Source organism: Bufo bufo, chromosome 1 (assembly GCF_905171765.1).
Source record: "Bufo bufo chromosome 1, aBufBuf1.1, whole genome shotgun sequence".
Lineage (NCBI taxonomy): Eukaryota > Metazoa > Chordata > Amphibia > Anura > Bufonidae > Bufo > Bufo bufo.
This window is the reverse complement of record NC_053389.1, coordinates 614626266-614645587: the sequence shown is the minus strand read 5'-3', so window position 1 is coordinate 614645587 and position 19322 is coordinate 614626266. Positions and strand designations below refer to the sequence as shown.

Here is a 19322-nt window from a genome sequence, read left to right as displayed (position 1 = left end):
TGTTGCCATAGCTACCACTGCCCCTGCCACTATCATTCTGGATACACATGCTACTACTGCTACCACAAACAATGCTATGAATCAGATCTCCCACCTCAGTATGAGCCTCTTCCTCATGGAAGTCTCATCAACAGGGAGACTACCTTGAGTATCTTTCACAGCACATAGTATTGCCTCTTCTTAGGTAAAAAGAAAGAGCCACACTAGGAAGGAGCAGAGAAGACAGAGATGATGCAAGTGATAGGCTTCTCTGGGGCCGCAAGGAGGAGTAGCAGTAGAAGGCACGATGTCAGACTCAAGTGACATCGACATCATCCTTCTGAGACTGAGAGGAGGAGTGAGCCATCCAGTCCACAATATTATCCTCTTTGTCCGCAATAATAATCTGGTCCCTACGGAAAGTGAGGGAGAACAGTGGCAAGCTGCTACTACTACTGGCTGGACAGATGATGCTGCCTGTGCTGCTACTGCTGTTTGCATTACTACAGCCAATCACATTCTGAGTCTCGGATGATCAGGACGGGTCTTTCAGTTTCCACTCTGACCATTACCAAATATTTTATTATAAGCCTCTTTAAACAATTACAAATCACATGTTTGGTACATTGATTATTAAATAGTAGCAAAATTGCCGGTGTTTTTTTGGCAATTCACAGACAGAGGCGCAATTAAACTCCCCCCCTCCTCTACAAAAACACTGCACTTGCTATTGACAACAGTATATTGATGTAGTACAATGCGTTGAATGAAACTGTTATACTAACACAGCACACGCATTAAATTTAACTCCATAAGGATTAATGCTGTATATGTATGGTGCAATTCCATTTTTTTATGATGGTGCCTGCTCAGAAGCTGAGCTGGTACCATAGCTGCTGTGTGCCTTCTGTTTTACACTGTGGACACACAAAGGCAATGTCTGTGATCAGTAGTAATGCCAATCATGAACATTTACTCTCTCAGATGCCAGGGTCACCTGTGACCACGGCATCTGAGTGGTGAAACCCCAGGACTGCTGCGCTCCTGAGGCCCAAATGGCTCATCTGAGCCGAGACTGAGGGAGCCGTTTGGTTCCTATGACATCATCGGGCACTCTAAAGGATCCGAGACCTGCCACAGTGATGTCCTTATAAGGGTTTCATAGAAACATGGTGGATCTACCATACTCAGCTGATCACATGTTCAAAAGTGAAAATAAAAGTTTTCTAAAACATAAAAAAATGTAAAATTAAAATCACCAACAATAAAAAAATAAAGATCATGGGCATTGCTGCATCTCAAAATGCCTGAACTATTAAAATATAAATGTATTTATTCTTTATGGTGAACGCAGTAATGGAAAAAAATAAATAAAACCAATCAAATACGTAGTCATACAGACTCCAAAAGGATATCAATAAAAACGACAGATCCTCCCGCAATAAAAGAGCCCTCACACATCTCAATAGACAAAAATATTTTTTTTAAAAGTTATGGGGTTAGAATATGGTGAAAAAATCATAAGAATTAAAAACAAGAAAAACTATATTAATGTGGTATCACTGTAATCATGCTGACCCACAGAATAAAGGGATTCACAGTTCAGACAAACACTCGTCTGTGGGTTTAATATTACAAAGGTTGTATAGGAAATATCAGTAGTCACAGACTGCCATCCTTAAAATGTAGCCTTTATTATATACCAATAAAACCCCAAATAACCCAAATAATGATAGATAAAAAAGATGAACGTAAATTGCAAATTAAGTGAGTAGATACTCGATGTTCTGGGACATGAATAGCGAGGTGTGGGCCAGATAGGTTATGCTATGGGCTCTAACCCTATCGCTGGCCCTATATCTATCATGCCCTTCCTATAAATGGAATAGCAACCCCGATAGGGGCGATCCCATATTAGGAACCTCCTGAGCTCCCTAGAATGGCCCTGAGTATGGGATATACCTATCAGCTAATATATGCTGACCAACATTACCGTCACTACACTATGAGTAGCAAAAAATTATAAAGATGATAGATACAAGAGAAAAAGAAAAAAGAAAACAAAGGTTATATCACAATGATAAAGTAAATACGTATCCAAGTAAATGAACCACTTCTGTGCATCGATCTTGATGTTCAGAATAAAGTACATGGAACATGGAAAAGAAAGCGCTGTGTTGATTTACAGCATTTCGTCCCAGATAGAGAACATGAAAAAGAAAGCGCTGTGTTGATTCACAACGTTTCGTCCCAGCGGGTTTCACCCGTGCTATAATTGGCCTCATCAGGGGACACTTTAAGCCTAGTACCTTGCCAGGATCAAGACATAGATCTGAGAGTATAATAACTTGACCCACATAGAGTTTCAAAATTAAACACCAACAGTAAGGAATATTAACCACCTCCGGACCGCTGTACGCACAGACGCGTCCTGGAGGTGGTTGTTTCATTCCGAGTGGACGCGCCGGCGCGTCTTCTCGCGAGACGCGAGATTTCGGTCACAGCTGGCCCGCGCATGCGCATCGCGGGCCGGCAAAAGTTCGAGGAGAGTTGCATCAGCAACCTGCCAGCCAATGATCGTCGCTGGCAGGTTGCTGATTTTTAAAAAATCGAATCACAAACCAGATAACAGATCATATTAGTAAATATGATCTGTTATATGGCTTCTCTGCTCCTGTGCTGGTCCTTTTCGTCGGTTGGATCCAGCACAGGAGCAGACTTCACAGTGAGTACACCAAACAGCACACCTTAGCCCCAGATCACCCCCCTGCACCCCAATTAACCCTTTGATCACCCCTTTGATCGCCCCTGTCAATCACTAGTGAAAGGAAAAAAAGTGATCAGTGTAAACTGTCACTTTTTTTTTTTCACTGGTATTGGCTGTTAGGTTTTAGGGATAGTTTAGGCCCCTTGGTTAGGTAGTTAGCGTCAGTTAGCGCCCACCCCACCGCACCGCAGTCACTTTTATTCGCTGATTAGCGTATCGCTAATCAGCATTTGTACTTTTATAGTATCTGTAAGTGATCAAAACTGATCACGGTCAGATCTATAATAGTATTAGTGTCACTTTAGTTCGCCCTCCACCCAAAACGCAGTGTTTGCCCGATCAGGCCTGATCGGTCGCCCACACGTGCGTTCACCCACGCCCGCCCCACCGCAGTGACAAAAAATTATTATTTTTTGATCACTGCACATTCACTTTACACGCACTGCGGCGATAAAAAAATCAGTTTTGATATTTTTTATCAACCGCAGCGGCCTCCGGTACTTCGCTAGCCTCCCCTTTGTAAGACAGGTTTGCTTTTTTTCTTGGGTAGTCTCAGGGAATACCCCTAAATTTAGTAGTCCAAAATGTCAAACAGGGGGTATTCTTCTGAAGAGGCCTACAGGATTCTGACCCAGTCGGATGAGGAGTGGGAACCCTCATCTGACGAATCTAGCGGGTCAGAATATGAACCTGTAGAAAGCAGTGGCTCTCTGACCCAAAGTTCGGACGAGGAGGTTGAGGTCCCTGGCAGCACCAGGCGTACCCGGCCCCGTGTCGCTAGACCACAGGTTACGCAGGATCCGCTTCAAGAGCAGCAGAGTGGGGCTGTCGCTGCCGGATCACGTGGTGAGGCATACACCAGCAGCGCAGCCCTTCCTGGACCTAGTACCAGCACTGCCGTACAACCTGGTGAAGTAGCGAGCACCAGAAGGGCAGTTGAAGCTGGTACGGTGGCACGTGCAGTAGTTACCCCGTCGCAGCCACCGCGCAGACAGGCCCGTAGACCCCCTAGAGTCCCTGAGGTGCTGGCAAACCCTGATTGGCAGTCACCAACTTCAGCCGCACCTGTAGTTCCCCCTTTCACCGCCCAGTCTGGAGTTCGGGTTGAGACGGCTCAAATCGCTTCGGCCCTGGGATTTTTTGAGCTGTTCTTGACTGCGGAGCTCTTGGACTTAGTCGTGGCAGAGACCAACCAATATGCCACACAATTTATAACCGCAAACCCGGAAAGCTATTATGCCCAGCCTTTCCGGTGGAAACCAGTCCAAGTTTCCGAACTTAAAATTTTTCTGGGCCTTCTCCTCAACATGGGCCTGACAAAAAAGCATGAATTGCGGTCATATTGGTCCACGAACCCAATTCATCACATGCCCATGTTCTCTGCTGCTATGTCCAGGACACGATTTGAGACCATCCTGCGTTTTCTGCATTTTAGCGACAACACCACCTCCCGTCCCAGAGGCCACCCAGCTTTTGACCGGCTCCACAAAATTCGGCCCCTCATAGACCATTTCAACCAGAAATTTGCAGATTTGTATACCCCTGAGCAAAACATCTGCGTAGACGAGTCCCTAATACATTTTACCGGGCGCCTTGGCTTCAAACAATACATCCCAAGCAAGCGTGCCCGGTATGGGGTCAAATTGTATAAGCTCTGTGAAAGGGCCACAGGCTATACCCACAAATTTCGGATCTATGAGGGAAAAGATCAGACCCTGGAGCCGGTCGGTTGCCCTGACTACCTGGGGAGCAGTGGGAAGACAGTCTGGGACTTGGTGTCACCCTTATTCGGCAAGGGGTACCATCTTTATGTGGACAATTTTTACACAAGTGTGGCCCTCTTTAGGCATTTGTTTCTAGAACGGATTTGCGCCTGTGGCACCGCGCGAACTAGTCGCGTGGGCTTCCCCCAACGGCTTGTAACCACCCGTCTTGCAAGGGGGGAGAGGGCTGCCTTGTGTAACGAAGAACTGCTCGCGGTGAAATGGAGAGACAAGCGTGACGTTTACATGCTCTCCTCCATTCACGCAGACACGACAATCCAAATTGAAAGGGCAACCCGTGTCATTGAAAAGCCCCTCTCAGTCCACGACTATAATGCGCTCATGGGAGGGGTGGACTTCAATGACCAGATGTTGGCTCCCTATTTAGTTTCCCGCAGAACCAGACGCTGGTATAAGAAGGTGTCTGTATATTTAATTCAATTGGCGCTGTACAATAGTTTTGTTCTCTACAGTAAGGCTGGGAGAACAGGATCCTTCCTCAAATTCCAGGAAGAGATCATCGCGAACCTCCTTTACCCAGGAGGTTCCGTGGCCCCATCCACCAGTGTAGTTAGCCGTCTACACGAGCGACATTTCCCCAGTGTCGTTGCTGGTACCTCAACCCAACCGCCACCCCGAAAAAAATGTCGTGTCTGTAGCAGGAGTGGAATAAGGCGTGACACCCGCTATTTCTGTCCTGACTGCCCTGACCACCCTGCCCTATGCTTAGGTGAGTGTTTCCGGAAGTACCACACACAGGTACACCTAGCATAGGGATTGCATCTCACAGGACAGGCACACAGGGCTATTAGGGCCCTTTTACTCACAGCTGCTGCAAACCTCTCCTTTCACCTGGGATAAAGTGCATAACGTACTTCGCCACATCTTTGGGCGATTTGCGCTTTGCACATTGTCCCATGGGGAAGGAGAGGTTTGTTCTATAAAGGTAAAAAAAACTAAACAAAAAAAAAATTACCGGTAAGTAAAAAAGTTACAAAAGTTAAAAAAAGTTAATATGTTCTGTTCTAAAGTTAATAAAGTTATTGCTTTGCGGCCTGGTTTTTTCTTTTTTGTTTTGTTTTTTTTTACCTTTCAGGTGGACCAACCGATCGACTAGCTGCAGCACTGATGTGCATTCGGACAGAAGCATTGTGCTGCTGTCAGATTACACGCAAGTCGGTGTATGCGGCGCTGCAAGACGAGATTTCTCCTCTGCAGTAAAAGATACGTTTGCCGAGGCATATGAGCTGAGGAGGTGGCGGTGTTCATATACTTTGGCAAACACTTTGTATATATAAAAAAAAAAATCCCGGCAATGATTTATTCATCCACATCGATTGATGTGAATGGAGAAATCGGGTTTGCCAGGGCATACGAGCTAAGTGGGCATGGATGTTGGGCGGAGCTCCTATGTCCTGGCAGACGCCTTTCCCCTCCTTTTTCTTTTTTTGGCAGAGATTTTTTCATCCACATTGATTGATGCGAATGAAGAAATCTGTGCCGTTCATTTTTTTCTTTCAGCCCAGAGGCTGAACGGAAAAAAAAAATCTCATTACCTGTATGCTCAATATAAGGAGAATAGCAGAAACTCCTAATGCTGGGCATACATGTAATGATTGCGGAGACCCTCAAATGCCAGGGCAGTACAAACACCCCACAAATAACACCATTTTGGAAAGAAGACACCCCAAGGTATTCGCTGAGGGGCATATTGAGTCCATGAAAGATTGAAATTTTTGTCCCAAGTTAGCGGAAAGGGAGACTTTGTGAGAAAAAAAAATAAAAAAATCAATTTCCGCTAACTTGTGCCAAAAATTTTTTTTTTCTATGAACTCGCCATGCCCCTCATTGAATACCTTGGGGTGTCTTCTTTCCAAAATGGGGTCACATGTGGGGTATTTATACTGCCCTGGCATTTTAGGGGCCCCAAAGCGTGAGAAGAAGTCTGGTATCCAAATGTCTAAAAATGCCCTCCTAAAAGGAATTTGGGCCCCTTTGCCCACCTAGGCTGCAAAAAAGTGTCACACATGTGGTATCTCCGTACTCAGGAGAAGTTGAGGAATGTGTTTTGGGGTGTCATTTTACATATACTTATGCTGGGTGAGATAAATATCTTGGTCAAATGCCAACTTTGTATAAAAAAACGGGAAAAGTTGTCTTTTGCCAAGATATTTCTCTCACCCAGCATGGGTATATGTAAAATGACACCACAAAACACATTCCCCAACTTCTCCCGAGTACGGCGATACCAGATGTGTGACACTTTTTTGCAGCCTAGGTGGGCAAAGGGGCCCACATTCCAAAGAGCACCTTTCGGATTTCACAGGTCATTTACCTACTTACCACACATTAGGGCCCCTGGAAAATGCCAGGGCAGTATAACTACCCCACAAGTGACCCTATTTTGGAAAGAAGACACCCCAAGGTATTCCGTGAGGGGCATGGCGAGTTCCTAGAATTTTTTTTTTTTTGTCACAAGTTAGTGGAAAATTATGATTTTTTTTTTTTTTTTTTTTTTTACATACAAAGTCTCATATTCCACTAACTTGTGACAAAAAATAAAAACTTCCATGAACTCACTATGCCCATCAGCGAATACCTTGGGATGTCTTCTTTCCAAAATGGGGTCACTTGTGGGGTAGTTATACTGCCCTGGCATTCTAGGGGCCCAAATGTGTGGTAAGGAGTTTGAAATCAAATTCTGTAAGAAATGACGAGTGAAATCCGAAAGGTGCTCTTTGGAATATGGGCCCCTTTGCCCACCTAGGCTGCAAAAAAGTGTCACACATCTGGTATCTCCGTACTCAGTAGAAGTTGGGGAATGTGTTTTGGGGTGTCATTTTACATATACCCATGCTGGGTGAGAGAAATATCTTGGCAAAAGACAACTTTTCCCATTTTTTTATACAAAGTTGGCATTTGACCAAGATATTTATCTCACCCAGCATGGGTATATGTAAAAAGACACCCCAAAACACATTCCCCAACTTCTACTGAATAAGGAGATACCAGATGTGTGACACTTTTTTGCAGCCTAGGTGGGCACAGGGGCCCATATTCCAAAGAGCACCTTTCGGATTTCACTCGTCATTTTTTACAGAATTTGATTTCAAACTCCTTACCACACATTTGGGCCCCTAGAATGCCAGGGCAGTATAACTACCCCACAAGTGACCCCATTTTGGAAAGAAGACACCCCAAGGTATTTCGTGAGGGGCATGGCGAGTTCCTAGAATTTTTTTTTTTTTGTCACAAGTTAGTGGAAAATGATGATTTTTTTTTTTTTTTTTTTTTTCATACAAAGTCTCATATTCCACTAACTTGTGACAAAAAATAAAAACTTCCATGAACTCGCCATGCCCATCAGTAAATACCTTGGGGTCTCTTCTTTCCAAAATGGGGTCACTTGTGGGGTAGTTATACTGCCCTGGCATTCTAGGGGCCCAAATGTGTGGTAAGGAGTTTGAAATCAAATTCTGTAAAAAATGACGAGTGAAATCCGAAAGGTGCTCTTTGGAATATGGGCCCCTTTGCCCACCTAGGCTGCAAAAAAGTGTCACACATCTGGTATCTCCGTACTCAGTAGAAGTTGGGGAATGTGTTTTGGGGTGTCATTTTACATATACCCATGCTGGGTGAGAGAAATATCTTGGCAAAAGACAACTTTTCCCATTTTTTTATACAAAGTTGGCATTTGACCAAGATATTTATCTCACCCAGCATGGGTATATGTAAAAAGACACCCCAAAACACATTCCCCAACTTCTACTGAATAAGGAGATACCAGATGTGTGACACTTTTTTGCAGCCTAGGTGGGCAAAGGGGCCCACATTCCAAAGAGCACCTTTCGGATTTCACTCGTCATTTTTTACAGAATTTGATTTCAAACTCCTTACCACACATTTGGGCCCCTAGAATGCCAGGGCAGTATAACTACCCCACAAGTGACCCCATTTTGGAAAGAAGACACCCCAAGGTATTTCGTGAGGGGCATGGCGAGTTCCTAGAATTTTTTTTTTTTTGTCACAAGTTAGTGGAAAATGATGATTTTTTTTTTTTTTTTTTTTTTCATACAAAGTCTCATATTCCACTAACTTGTGACAAAAAATAAAAACTTCCATGAACTCGCCATGCCCATCAGTGAATACCTTGGGGTCTCTTCTTTCCAAAATGGGGTCACTTGTGGGGTAGTTATACTGCCCTGGCATTCTAGGGGCCCAAATGTGTGGTAAGGAGTTTGAAATCAAATTCTGTAAAAAATGACGAGTGAAATCCGAAAGGTGCTCTTTGGAATATGGGCCCCTTTGCCCACCTAGGCTGCAAAAAAGTGTCACACATCTGGTATCTCCGTACTCAGGAGAAGTTGGGGAATGTGTTTTGGGGTGTCATTTTACATATACCCATGCTGGGTGAGAGAAATATCTTGGCAAAAGACAACTTTTCCCATTTTTTTATACAAAGTTGGCATTTGACCAAGATATTTCTCTCACCCAGCATGGGTATATGTAAAAAGACACCCCAAAACACATTCCCCAACTTCTACTGAATACGGAGATACCAGATGTGTGACACTTTTTTGCAGCCTAGGTGGGCAAAGGGGCCCATATTCCAAAGAGCACCTTTCGGATTTCACTCGTCATTTTTTACAGAATTTGATTTCAAACTCCTTACCACACATTTGGGCCCCTAGAATGCCAGGGCAGTAGAACTACCCCACAAGTGACCCCATTTTGGAAAGAAGAGACCCCAAGGTATTCGATGATGGGCATAGTGAGTTCATAGAACTTTTTATTTTTTGTCACAAGTTAGTGGAATATGAGACTTTGTAATAAAAAAATAAAAAAATAAAAAAATAATCATTTTCCGCTAACTTGTGACAAAAAATAAAAAGTTCTATGAACTCACTATGCCCATCAGTGAATACCTTAGGGTGTGTACTTTCCGAAATGGGGTCATTTGTGGGGTGTTTGTACTGTCTGGCCATTGTAGAACCTCAGGAAACATGACAGGTGCTCAGAAAGTCAGAGCTGCTTCAAAAAGCGGAAATTCACATTTTTGTACCATAGTTTGTAAACGCTATAACTTTTACCCAAACCATTTTTTTTTTACCCAAACATTTTTTTTTTATCAAAGACATGTAGGACAATAAATTTAGAGCAAAATTTATATATGGATCTTGTTTTTTTTGCAAAATTTTACAACTGAAAGTGAAAAATGTCATTTTTTTGCAAAAAAATCGTTAAATTTCGATTAATAACAAAAAAAGTAAAAATGTCAGCAGCAATGAAATACCACCAAATGAAAGCTCTATTAGTGAGAAGAAAAGGAGGCAAAATTCATTTGGGTGGTAAGTTGCATGACCGAGCAATAAATGGTGAAAGTAGTGTAGGTCAGAAGTGTAAAAAGTGGCCTGGTCTTTCAGGGTGTTTAAGCACTGGGGGCTGAGGTGGTTAAACATCAGCTCATTTGTATTATGCAGTCTCCCTATATAGGGGAGAACTGCTGAATAAAAACAATTTGTCTACTTGAGTGTCTCTGGGGTAAAAGCTGAGATGCTTTTATGTAGAAGCCAGATACCCCGGTATACCACTTTAAGGATGAAGAGCACGAGACATATGTCACGGTCCCTATAATGTAATGTGCATGAGGTCATTAACCCAAATAATCAAAGCAACCCCCATGTATGGCAAATGTTGCTAATTAAAGTACCTGTATATAGATGAGGCGCTATATGTTGTGATAAGGGATTACAACCAGACGTAAATTTGCATGTCAGCCAGAAAACAGATGAGGTTCTAATGCCCGGCATATCAATCCAAGGAAACCGATTGGTAACCTGTGACACAGCCACCTATGAGATAATGTGCAAAGTATATATAAACCCGCACTTAATCACTGCTACCCCTGTATGGCAAAAATTATCCCTTAGAATACCAGAATACCTGTGTATAGATGAGGCGCTATATGTTTGCTGCGTCACCAAGGTGAATCGGGAATGGTCTCCCGGCGTCTGTTGTGAAGTTCGCAGGACTGCTAGTGCGGGTGCGCTATATACTGTTCCCGCCGGCACTTGAGATATGTCAGGTGACTAGTCACATGTGCTGGCTACGGTCACGTGATGAATCACATGACTAGAGCTGCTCCGTGCTAGGAGCGCTTCAGCTCATATTTACATTGGTACTGAGTCAGTTTAGATGACTGAGCCACGTCAATGGAAGTGGTAGTATAGCCCTACCCTGGCTGTGCTTGTCGTCCTGTCCTCACATGATGGTTCTATAGGGGGGTAGATGTTATTGTTTATTCATGAGGTGAAGCACGGGGGAGGTGACATTGTTAAACAGATTGAGCTGATGTTGTAGAGAAAAGATGAAGAAACATAACCAGAAAAGATAAATAAATAAAACATAAATTAAACACGGCAACCATGTAAACAATAAGGGTTGCACTGAAATAAGAAGTTATGGAGAAGAGTGGGGTATCTCGCCATTATAATGAAAAAAAAGGGGTCAGCTACAAGCCCCAATAACCTTTGATACTCTTCATAATATAAATGATGCGATAGTCCCCAACCCGATAATGAACATGGACTATTATAGAAAACACGTAGATCTCTTCATTTATCCCCCAAGGGGTTGTCGTCTTACGGGTGTAGATCCACCTGGACTCTTTCTGTCTCAGAATTTTGTCCAGGTTTCCCCCTCGTACCGATGGTTTGATCGTTTCAATCATTGAAAAGTGTATAGATTTGATATTACTGTCGTGGTGCAGTAAAATATGTCTTGCTAGTGGTTTGTCACGTCTGTTCCATATGTCTTCTATATGTTCTAGGATACGTTTTTTAAAGGCTCTACAAGTTTTGCCTACATACTGTATTTCAATCCGCAATCACATTGTGCCAGATAGACTACTCCTGTCATATTACAGTTCGCAAAGCTGTGTGCTGTGAAGGCTTTTGTTTCTGAATTGTTCATGACTGTGGTACCCAAAAAGGGCACGCTTTGCACTTCCCACATCTAATGGTGCCTGTGCTCCTATTTTGTAACCAGGTACTGGCTATTGGGGTTTCCAGATGGCTATGAACAAGTGTGTCCCCTATACTTCGACCACCTCTGAAGGTAATGGCTGGACTGTTAGGGAGAATTTTGTCCAGGTCAGGGTCCATTTCTAATAGTGACCAGTATCTGCTTAATATGTCGCTTACTTGTCTGGATTCGGTGTCATATGTACCTATGACCCTAATCGTCTCATGTGAATGTTCCTTCTTTTTAGGTTGGAGTAGAGTGGAGCGATCTACTGAATTAGCATTGCTCCACGCCTCATGTAGACATGGGTCTGGGTAACATCTCTGTTTGAAACGATCAAACAGTTTGGATACCTCCACTCTAAAATCATATTGCTCTGAGCAGTTTCTGCGGACCCTCAAGAACTGCCCCTTAGGTATACCTCTTTTTAATGTATTTGGGTGGAAGCTGTCCCATCTCAACAGACTATTAGTTGACGTCTTTTTATGGCCTTAATAAAATTATTCTCTCCCCGTTCAATCTGAATGTCGAGAAAAGTTATACAGTCGCGTTGGAGCTCGGATGTGAAGTACAGACCAATATGGTTGGAGTTTAATTCATTCATGAACAATTTAAATTCCACTTCAGTGCCTGAGCATAGAAGTAGAATATTATCAATAAATCTGGACTTGGTCCAGTGAGCTAAAGAGTCAGAAAAGACGATGGTATCCTCCCACCAGTACAGGAGTAAGTTAGTGTAAGTGGGCGCACAGGGGCTACCCATCACAGTACCCCTGAGCTGGTGGTAGAAGTGGCCCTCAAAGACAAAGTAGTTATGTGTTAGAATAAAATTCAACAATTGGATCACAAAGTGATTATGTTCAGAGAAATCCTTGGATCTTTGACAGCTGCCAGACCCTTGTTGTGTGGGATTGATGTGTATAGGGCCTTTACGTCAATAGAGGCCAGCCATATATCCGATTCAATAGTGACCCCCTCCAAACGCTGGAGGAGATCAGTGGTGTCCCTTAGGTACGATGGTAAGGCCACAACAAAGGGGCGCAGTACTTGATCAATATATGTACCCGCTCTTCTGGGTCAGGGAGTCAATACCCGACACAATTGGCCGTCCCTTCAGAGGGTTTAGACCTTTATGTATTTTTGGGAGTGCGTAGAAAGTGGCTGTCCTAGGAAAATAAGGTCTAAGATATTCAAATTCGTTACGATCAATGAGTTTATGTTCAAAGGCCGCCTGCAGTATTTGCATTAATTCAGCTGAGTACATGTTAATAGGGTCCCCCTTGAGTCGCTCATAGTTGTGGTTATCCATTAGAAGGGAAAGACACATTTCCTTATTTTGATGGAGTGTAAGAATTGTGATGTTGCCCCCCTTGTCTATGTTCTTACTGTTACTTAGTTGTTTCAAAGCTTCCATCTCTGTTTAAGAGTAGTTCTTTTTAATTTTAGTAGGGTACATATGTTCTAAATCCCTAATCACTTATCTCAGGAATAGATCTATATTGGCCTCACTTAAAGTCTTAGGAGGCATCTTAGTGCTTTTATTCCTGAGTGTTGTGAAGGGACAATGTCCGTTAGTATGTTCCTCCTTTTAGTAATTCAACCAATGTGTCCAACTCCTATAAATCCTCTGTTTCTAATCCTAGTTCAGAACACCTTTTTCGATCTATAGACGCAAACGTTTTTCGCCATCTCAGTTTTCTAGTAAAGAGGTGAAGTTCCTTGACCCAGTCGAAAAGGTTAAAGCGGGTCATTGGTACGTAAGATAGTCCTTTTTCTCCGTTTTTGATAAAGTAACCCCTGACAGATTTAATATAGTGTGTTTATCCTCAGTTTGTTCTAAGGATTTTTGGGAGGATGAAGTCTGTCCCTTAGTGCATACCTGTTTGTTGGCATTTGACCTAAAAAAGTCATGGGGTTGGTAGACGAGGATTGTGCTGATGCACAAAAGGAAGCAGATGATTCCTCCACCCCCTCCGATTGTTCTTGTTGCCTTTCTGTATTTCTCACCGGATCCACGAACTGAGTGTTCTGAGGGATCCATTGTTTAGATTGATGAGGTGCGTGGGTTAATTAGCTCTTGAGCTACATCTAAATCGGAGTTTCTGTATCTGCCCCTATTCCGACCTCTCCCTCTCCAGTTGAGCCTACGATTATAACGTTGTTGCTGTTGGCTTAGTTCAAGATCTGAACTTTCAGCTTCAGAGAGGGAAGTGTCTGTGGCAGACCCCTTCTGACTCAATGGTAAAGTTGTGTATGCTGTTTTGGTACGAAACTCCTTTAGGTCCTTAATAAATTGCCTGTGTTTCAGTTCAATTAATGATGTCTTAAATCTATCAATATTATTTTGCAATTCTATTTCTTTTTTACTAAATTAAGTGTGATCCCTGAATTTAAGTGCTGTTTCAGTCAGTTGTTCTAGACGTTTTTCAAATTACTGTAATATTGTTATTTTCTTGCTCTAACAGAAGTTTCATTTGACGGAGGGAGCTTGCTGTAGCTTCCAATTCCCATTTACTAAGAAGTTCAGGGGTACAAATACGTTTGGCTGGGCGAATTTAAATACGTAGGCCTTTCGGAACAAAAGAGTTTTTAATATAATTATCCAAAGACTGAATTTACCACCACGACTTCAAATATTCCTTATGAATGTTGTATAGGTCTCTAAATGTTGTTTTGATCGACAACAGGACAAAAGAACAATTCATTTTCAGAAAAGATTTCATTAGCTTCTAGTAACCACTTATTCTTATCAAGTTGCGTGCTTAAAAAGCCAGCCATATAAGTTAAAAGTATTCTGTCACCACATTTTATCCCCTACTGTAAAACATAGCTACTTGTAGGTCTCCCTGAGCTGTATTAATTGATGCCCTTATTAACTAATAGTCTTGATTTATTTCTTTATAAAATCGATTTTAGTGATATGCTAATGACTTACATAAGGTGCCCAAGGGGATGTCCTTTACTAACTTGGTGCCCAGCCGCACCCCTCTGTCCGGTGCCCAGCGCCGCCTTCCTGAGTCCAATGCACACTTCGCTCGATGCCATTACCTGTAGTCCGCACGGGCGCAGACTACAGTGTGTAGTGCGCGCGCGCGGGATTTCGAACAGGCTCAGGGATTACGTCAGAGAACCAGCTCTTGAATATATTAAATTAGAGGCGGCGCTGGACTCAGGAAGGCGGCGCTGGGCACCAGACCGAGGGGTGCGACTGTATAATTTCTAATAATATATAGAAAGCAAGACCCACAGCATAAAACAATACAAATGTACAGAACAACAATGCTTTATGTTTTTATCCTATGAGTAGAGAACAAAAGCCAGATGGGTATAGGAGGCACACTTAAAGACACATATAAAATTTCTGTGTGATCCCGGGAATATAAAATGAGCAGCAGTCCCAAAACGTCAGAGTAAGTCCCTTCTCCAATAAAATCCAAAAGAGTACATACATATGGGTCCGTGCTAAACTTGAATGGGGAGTGTTTCACAAACAGGCAGTCTTCACGGAGATTTTGCATCTTCACAGATGCATCCCCATTATATGGTCTCGATATCAACCAGCAAAGCGACTTCCTTCAAGAGGAACAGATCATAGTGCAATACCCGAATCTTTTTTTAAAAGGTATCATTTATTGTACTTACAATAAAACAACTTGCATATAGCGTATAAACTTGCCCGTCCCGGGTTTCGCCTTCGCTTCTTCTGGGGCGTCACAATCAAATCCACCCAAACTCTGATTTAAATAATCCCTGATCACATGAGTTTAGGATAACATGTCATTTCCGGTTTTCCAGAATAAAAATTAATACAAAATTACATAATGTTCTCATATATTAAAAAAATGTAATACCCGCGGCATATATTCAAACACTTACAGCAATAATTTCTGCATTTATTGCTGGTAGTGTTTGAATATATGCCGCAGGCATTAAAATTTTTTATATATGAGAACATTATGTGATTTTGTATGCATTTTTATTCTGGAAAACCGGAAATTACATGTTATCCTAAGCTCATGTGATCAGGGATTATTTAAATCAGAGTTCGGGTGGATTTGATTGTGACGCCCCAGACGAAGCGAAGGCGAAACCCGGGACGGGCAAGTTTATGCGCTATATGCAAGTTGTTTTATTGTAAGTACAATAAATGATACCTTTTAAAAAAAGATTTGGGTATTGCACTATGATCTGTTCCTCTTGAAGGAAGTCGCTTTGCTGGTTGATATCGGGACCATAGACTGGGGATGCATCTGTGAAGCTGCGAAATCTCTGTGAAGACTGCCTGTTTGTGAAACACTCCCCATTCAAGTTTAGTGCGGACCCATATATAGGAGGCACACTTACCTGGGTCCCAGCCTTGTACACTATGTTGAAGTAAGCTTAAGTCCAGACGACAGAAATGGATGATATTAAAGGTAATTGAGACAACAATCCGGGCGATTGCGAGCAGTCCACCTCGTAAAATGTTCACTGGGAGGAAGATATATGTGAAAAGGAAGAGGCTTCTCCTAAATGTAAAGTTGAAAAGGATGGTTTAATGTGCGTGCTTATATAATTTCATTCATGTCATAAATCACAATCAATTAAAGAACTTAAAGGGGTTGTCCAGACTTTAAGTGATGGCCTATCCTCAGGATGCGCCATGATAACTTCTCCCTGGCCAGTATAGTACAGAGCCGCTCTGTACTATACAGGCCAGGAATAAGTCACCATGGCGCATGCGCGGTGGCGAGTGAGTTCAGGACATTGCGCGGCCCAGCCGGGAGAAAATCTTCAGTCTTCTGCGCAAGTGCGGCCCGGCCGGGAGAAGAATCCAGGAAGTGAACGTCGCGCTCAACAAGGGTAAGTATAAAAAGTGAAGATGGTAATACCCCTTTAAGTAGGGATGAGCGAACTTGTGTTTTCAAGTTCGGCATACATGGTTTGGGTTATCTGAGAATTCCGTTATGGATTCTGCCTTCGCTCAACACTATTTGTAAAGCTTAAAGGTAATCATATTTTGGGTTTGTAATGGTAACGTGATTTTATTTTCTGATAAAAATCTTCTAATATTTCCATAAATAAGAAGCACATCAAGGACAAAATGAAAGGCGCTGGATGTTAATAATGGAATAGTAGAGACACAGTATCTCTCATGCAGAAGATTGATGTCAATGGAAAGATGCAGGGTTGTGCACAAATCCATCTTTGCACAGCAAACTGTCAGAACATAGACAGGGAGGGCAAAGCTTTTTTCTTTTTCCAGTCTATTGACAGGTTTTAGTCTGTGTGCACTTTTATATCACTGAATAAATCTATATCTTCTAGTAGTCATCTATAGATTGAAGCATAGAACTGACAAATGTCTATGTGCATAAGTTATATATATATATATATATACACTCACCTAAAGAATTATTAGGAACACCATACTAATACGGTGTTGGACCCCCTTTTGTTCAGAACTGCCTTAATTCTACGTGGCATTGATTCAACAAGGTGCTGATAGCATTCTTTAGAAATGTTGGCCCATATTGATAGGATAGCATCTTGCAGTGGATGGAGATTTGAGGGATGCACATCCAGGGCACGAAGCTCCCGTTCCACCACATCCAAAAGATGCTCTACTGGGTTGAGATCTGGTGACTGCGGGGGCCATTTTTGTACAGTGAACTCATTGTCATGTTCAAGAAACCAATTTGAAATGATTCGAGCTTTGTGACATGGTGCAGTATCCTGCTGGAAGTAGCCATCAGAGGATGGATACATGTTCTCATTCTGTTTATGCCAAATTCGGACTCTACCATTTGAATGTCTTAACAGAAATCGAGACTCATCAGACCAGGCAACATTTTTACAGTCTTCAACAGTCCAATTTTGGTGAGCTCGTGCAAATTGTAGCCTCTTTTTCCTATTTGTAGTGGAGATGAGTGGCACCCGGTGGGGTCTTCTGCTGTTGTAGCCCATTCGCCTCAAGGTTGTTCGTGTTGTGGCTTCACAAATGCTTTGCTGCATACCTCGGTTGTAACGAGTGGTTATTTCAGTCAACGTTGCTCTTCTATCAGCTTGAATCAGTCGGCCCATTCTCCTCTGACCTCTAGCATCCACAAGGCATTTTTGCCCACAGGACTGACGCATACTGGATGTTTTTCCCTTTTCACACCATTCTTTGTAAACACTAGAAATGGTTGTGCGTGAAAATCCCAGTAACTGAGGAGATTGTGAAATACTCAGACCGGCCCGTCTGGCACCAACAACCATGCCACGCTCAAAATTGCTTAAATCACCTTTCTTTCCCATTCTGACATTCAGTTTGGAGTTCAGGAGATTGTCTTGACCAGGACCACCCCCCTAAATGCATTGAAGCAACTGCCATGTGATTGGTTGACTAGATAATTGCATTAATGAGAAATAGAACAGGTGTTCCTAATAATTCTTTAGGTTAGTGTATATATATATATATATATATATATTCTGTACACATATTCTGTACATGTACATTACCTGTTAGTAGTCTGCCGTGGATCTCCTTGCATGAAGATGAAACGCGTACAAAGGTGCTGAACTACTGTGACCAGGAACAAAAGTAACCAGAACGGCCTGTAATACAAAATTTGCATATACTATGTATGATTTATAAGAGTTCACACTTTAGTTATTTGGTCAGTTATTTTGATCATTGCACACAACAGGTGCAAATCAAATCATTACACCTGATCTCATTACTGATTTTGGCTCACAATAAGGGTTCATGCACACGACCGTATGTATTTTGCGGTCCGCAAAACACGGATCTACAAAAATTACCGATGCCGTCTGTGTGCATTTCGTATTTTGTGGATGGAACAGCCGGCCCCTAATAGAACAGCCCTATCCTTGTCCGTTATGCGGACAATAATAGGACATGTTCTATTTTTTTGCGGAACGGACATGTGGACATAGGTAAACGGAGTAACTTCCGTTTTTTTCTGCGGACCCATTGAAATGAATGGTACCGTATATGGGCAACAAAAAAAAAACGGAATGGACACGGAAAGAGAATACGTTCGTGTACATGAGCACTAACTGATGGAAATAACAGACCAAATAACTGAAGTGTGAACTCAGCTTAGCTTTCTGAGTCTTATCAGGCTTTCTTCTCTGTTAAATCACTAATATCCATAACACCACAACATGTTGGTGCATATATCTCCTTGTATTCCTCTATAGGGAGATGGACAGATACAGATCGCAATCAGTAGTAGGATCATTATTAAAGGTCTTAATTATTGAAGATATATCCTTAGGACTGGCCATCAATATCAGATCAGACTTGGAACTACACAGCACCGTCCACGTCCCGGAATTACTATGATGTTTAACAGATATGCTCATGTAGTTGCTTACCTCATATACATCTTTCACATTATTATTATTTTTTTTTATTTGCACTCTCCTGTTTTCACAATGTAATCAAATCATCCAGGTTTGTTTCCATCCTGTATGTAGCACTTCCTGTGGCTGTAGCCAACCAAACTCATGATGCACTTCTCCTTTCTCTTCCACAGCTCTAGCACCGCCCCTAATAGGACCCAGCTTGTTCATAGCTCCTCCCACCCAGCTAATTACATAGACAAACCCCTATCTCTGCCCCGTTACACCAGCTGGTTACACAGACACTCCCCTATTACTGCCCTACTCATGGACATAACATCACAGGAAATAAGAAAGAGCGGCATGGACATAGTCATGTGACCACAACTTAGTAAATATATTGGAAATAGCTCACTAGTCCCACAACCATAAGAGGTGCACAATCTGATGAATTCACC

General features: G+C 42.4%; 1 protein-coding gene across 1 annotated transcript in view; it reads right to left on the bottom strand.

The window, feature by feature from the left end:
- Positions 1–19322, bottom strand: part of STRA6 (signaling receptor and transporter of retinol STRA6) — a 110768-nt gene that overhangs the window by 11745 nt on the left and 79701 nt on the right. The window contains exons 15-16 of the mRNA XM_040413704.1: positions 18016–18111; positions 15877–16040 (exon numbers count right to left, since the gene is read on the bottom strand). Of these exons, the coding sequence (XP_040269638.1) occupies positions 15877–16040; positions 18016–18111 (260 nt within the window). The remainder of the gene's footprint in view (positions 1–15876; positions 16041–18015; positions 18112–19322) is intronic.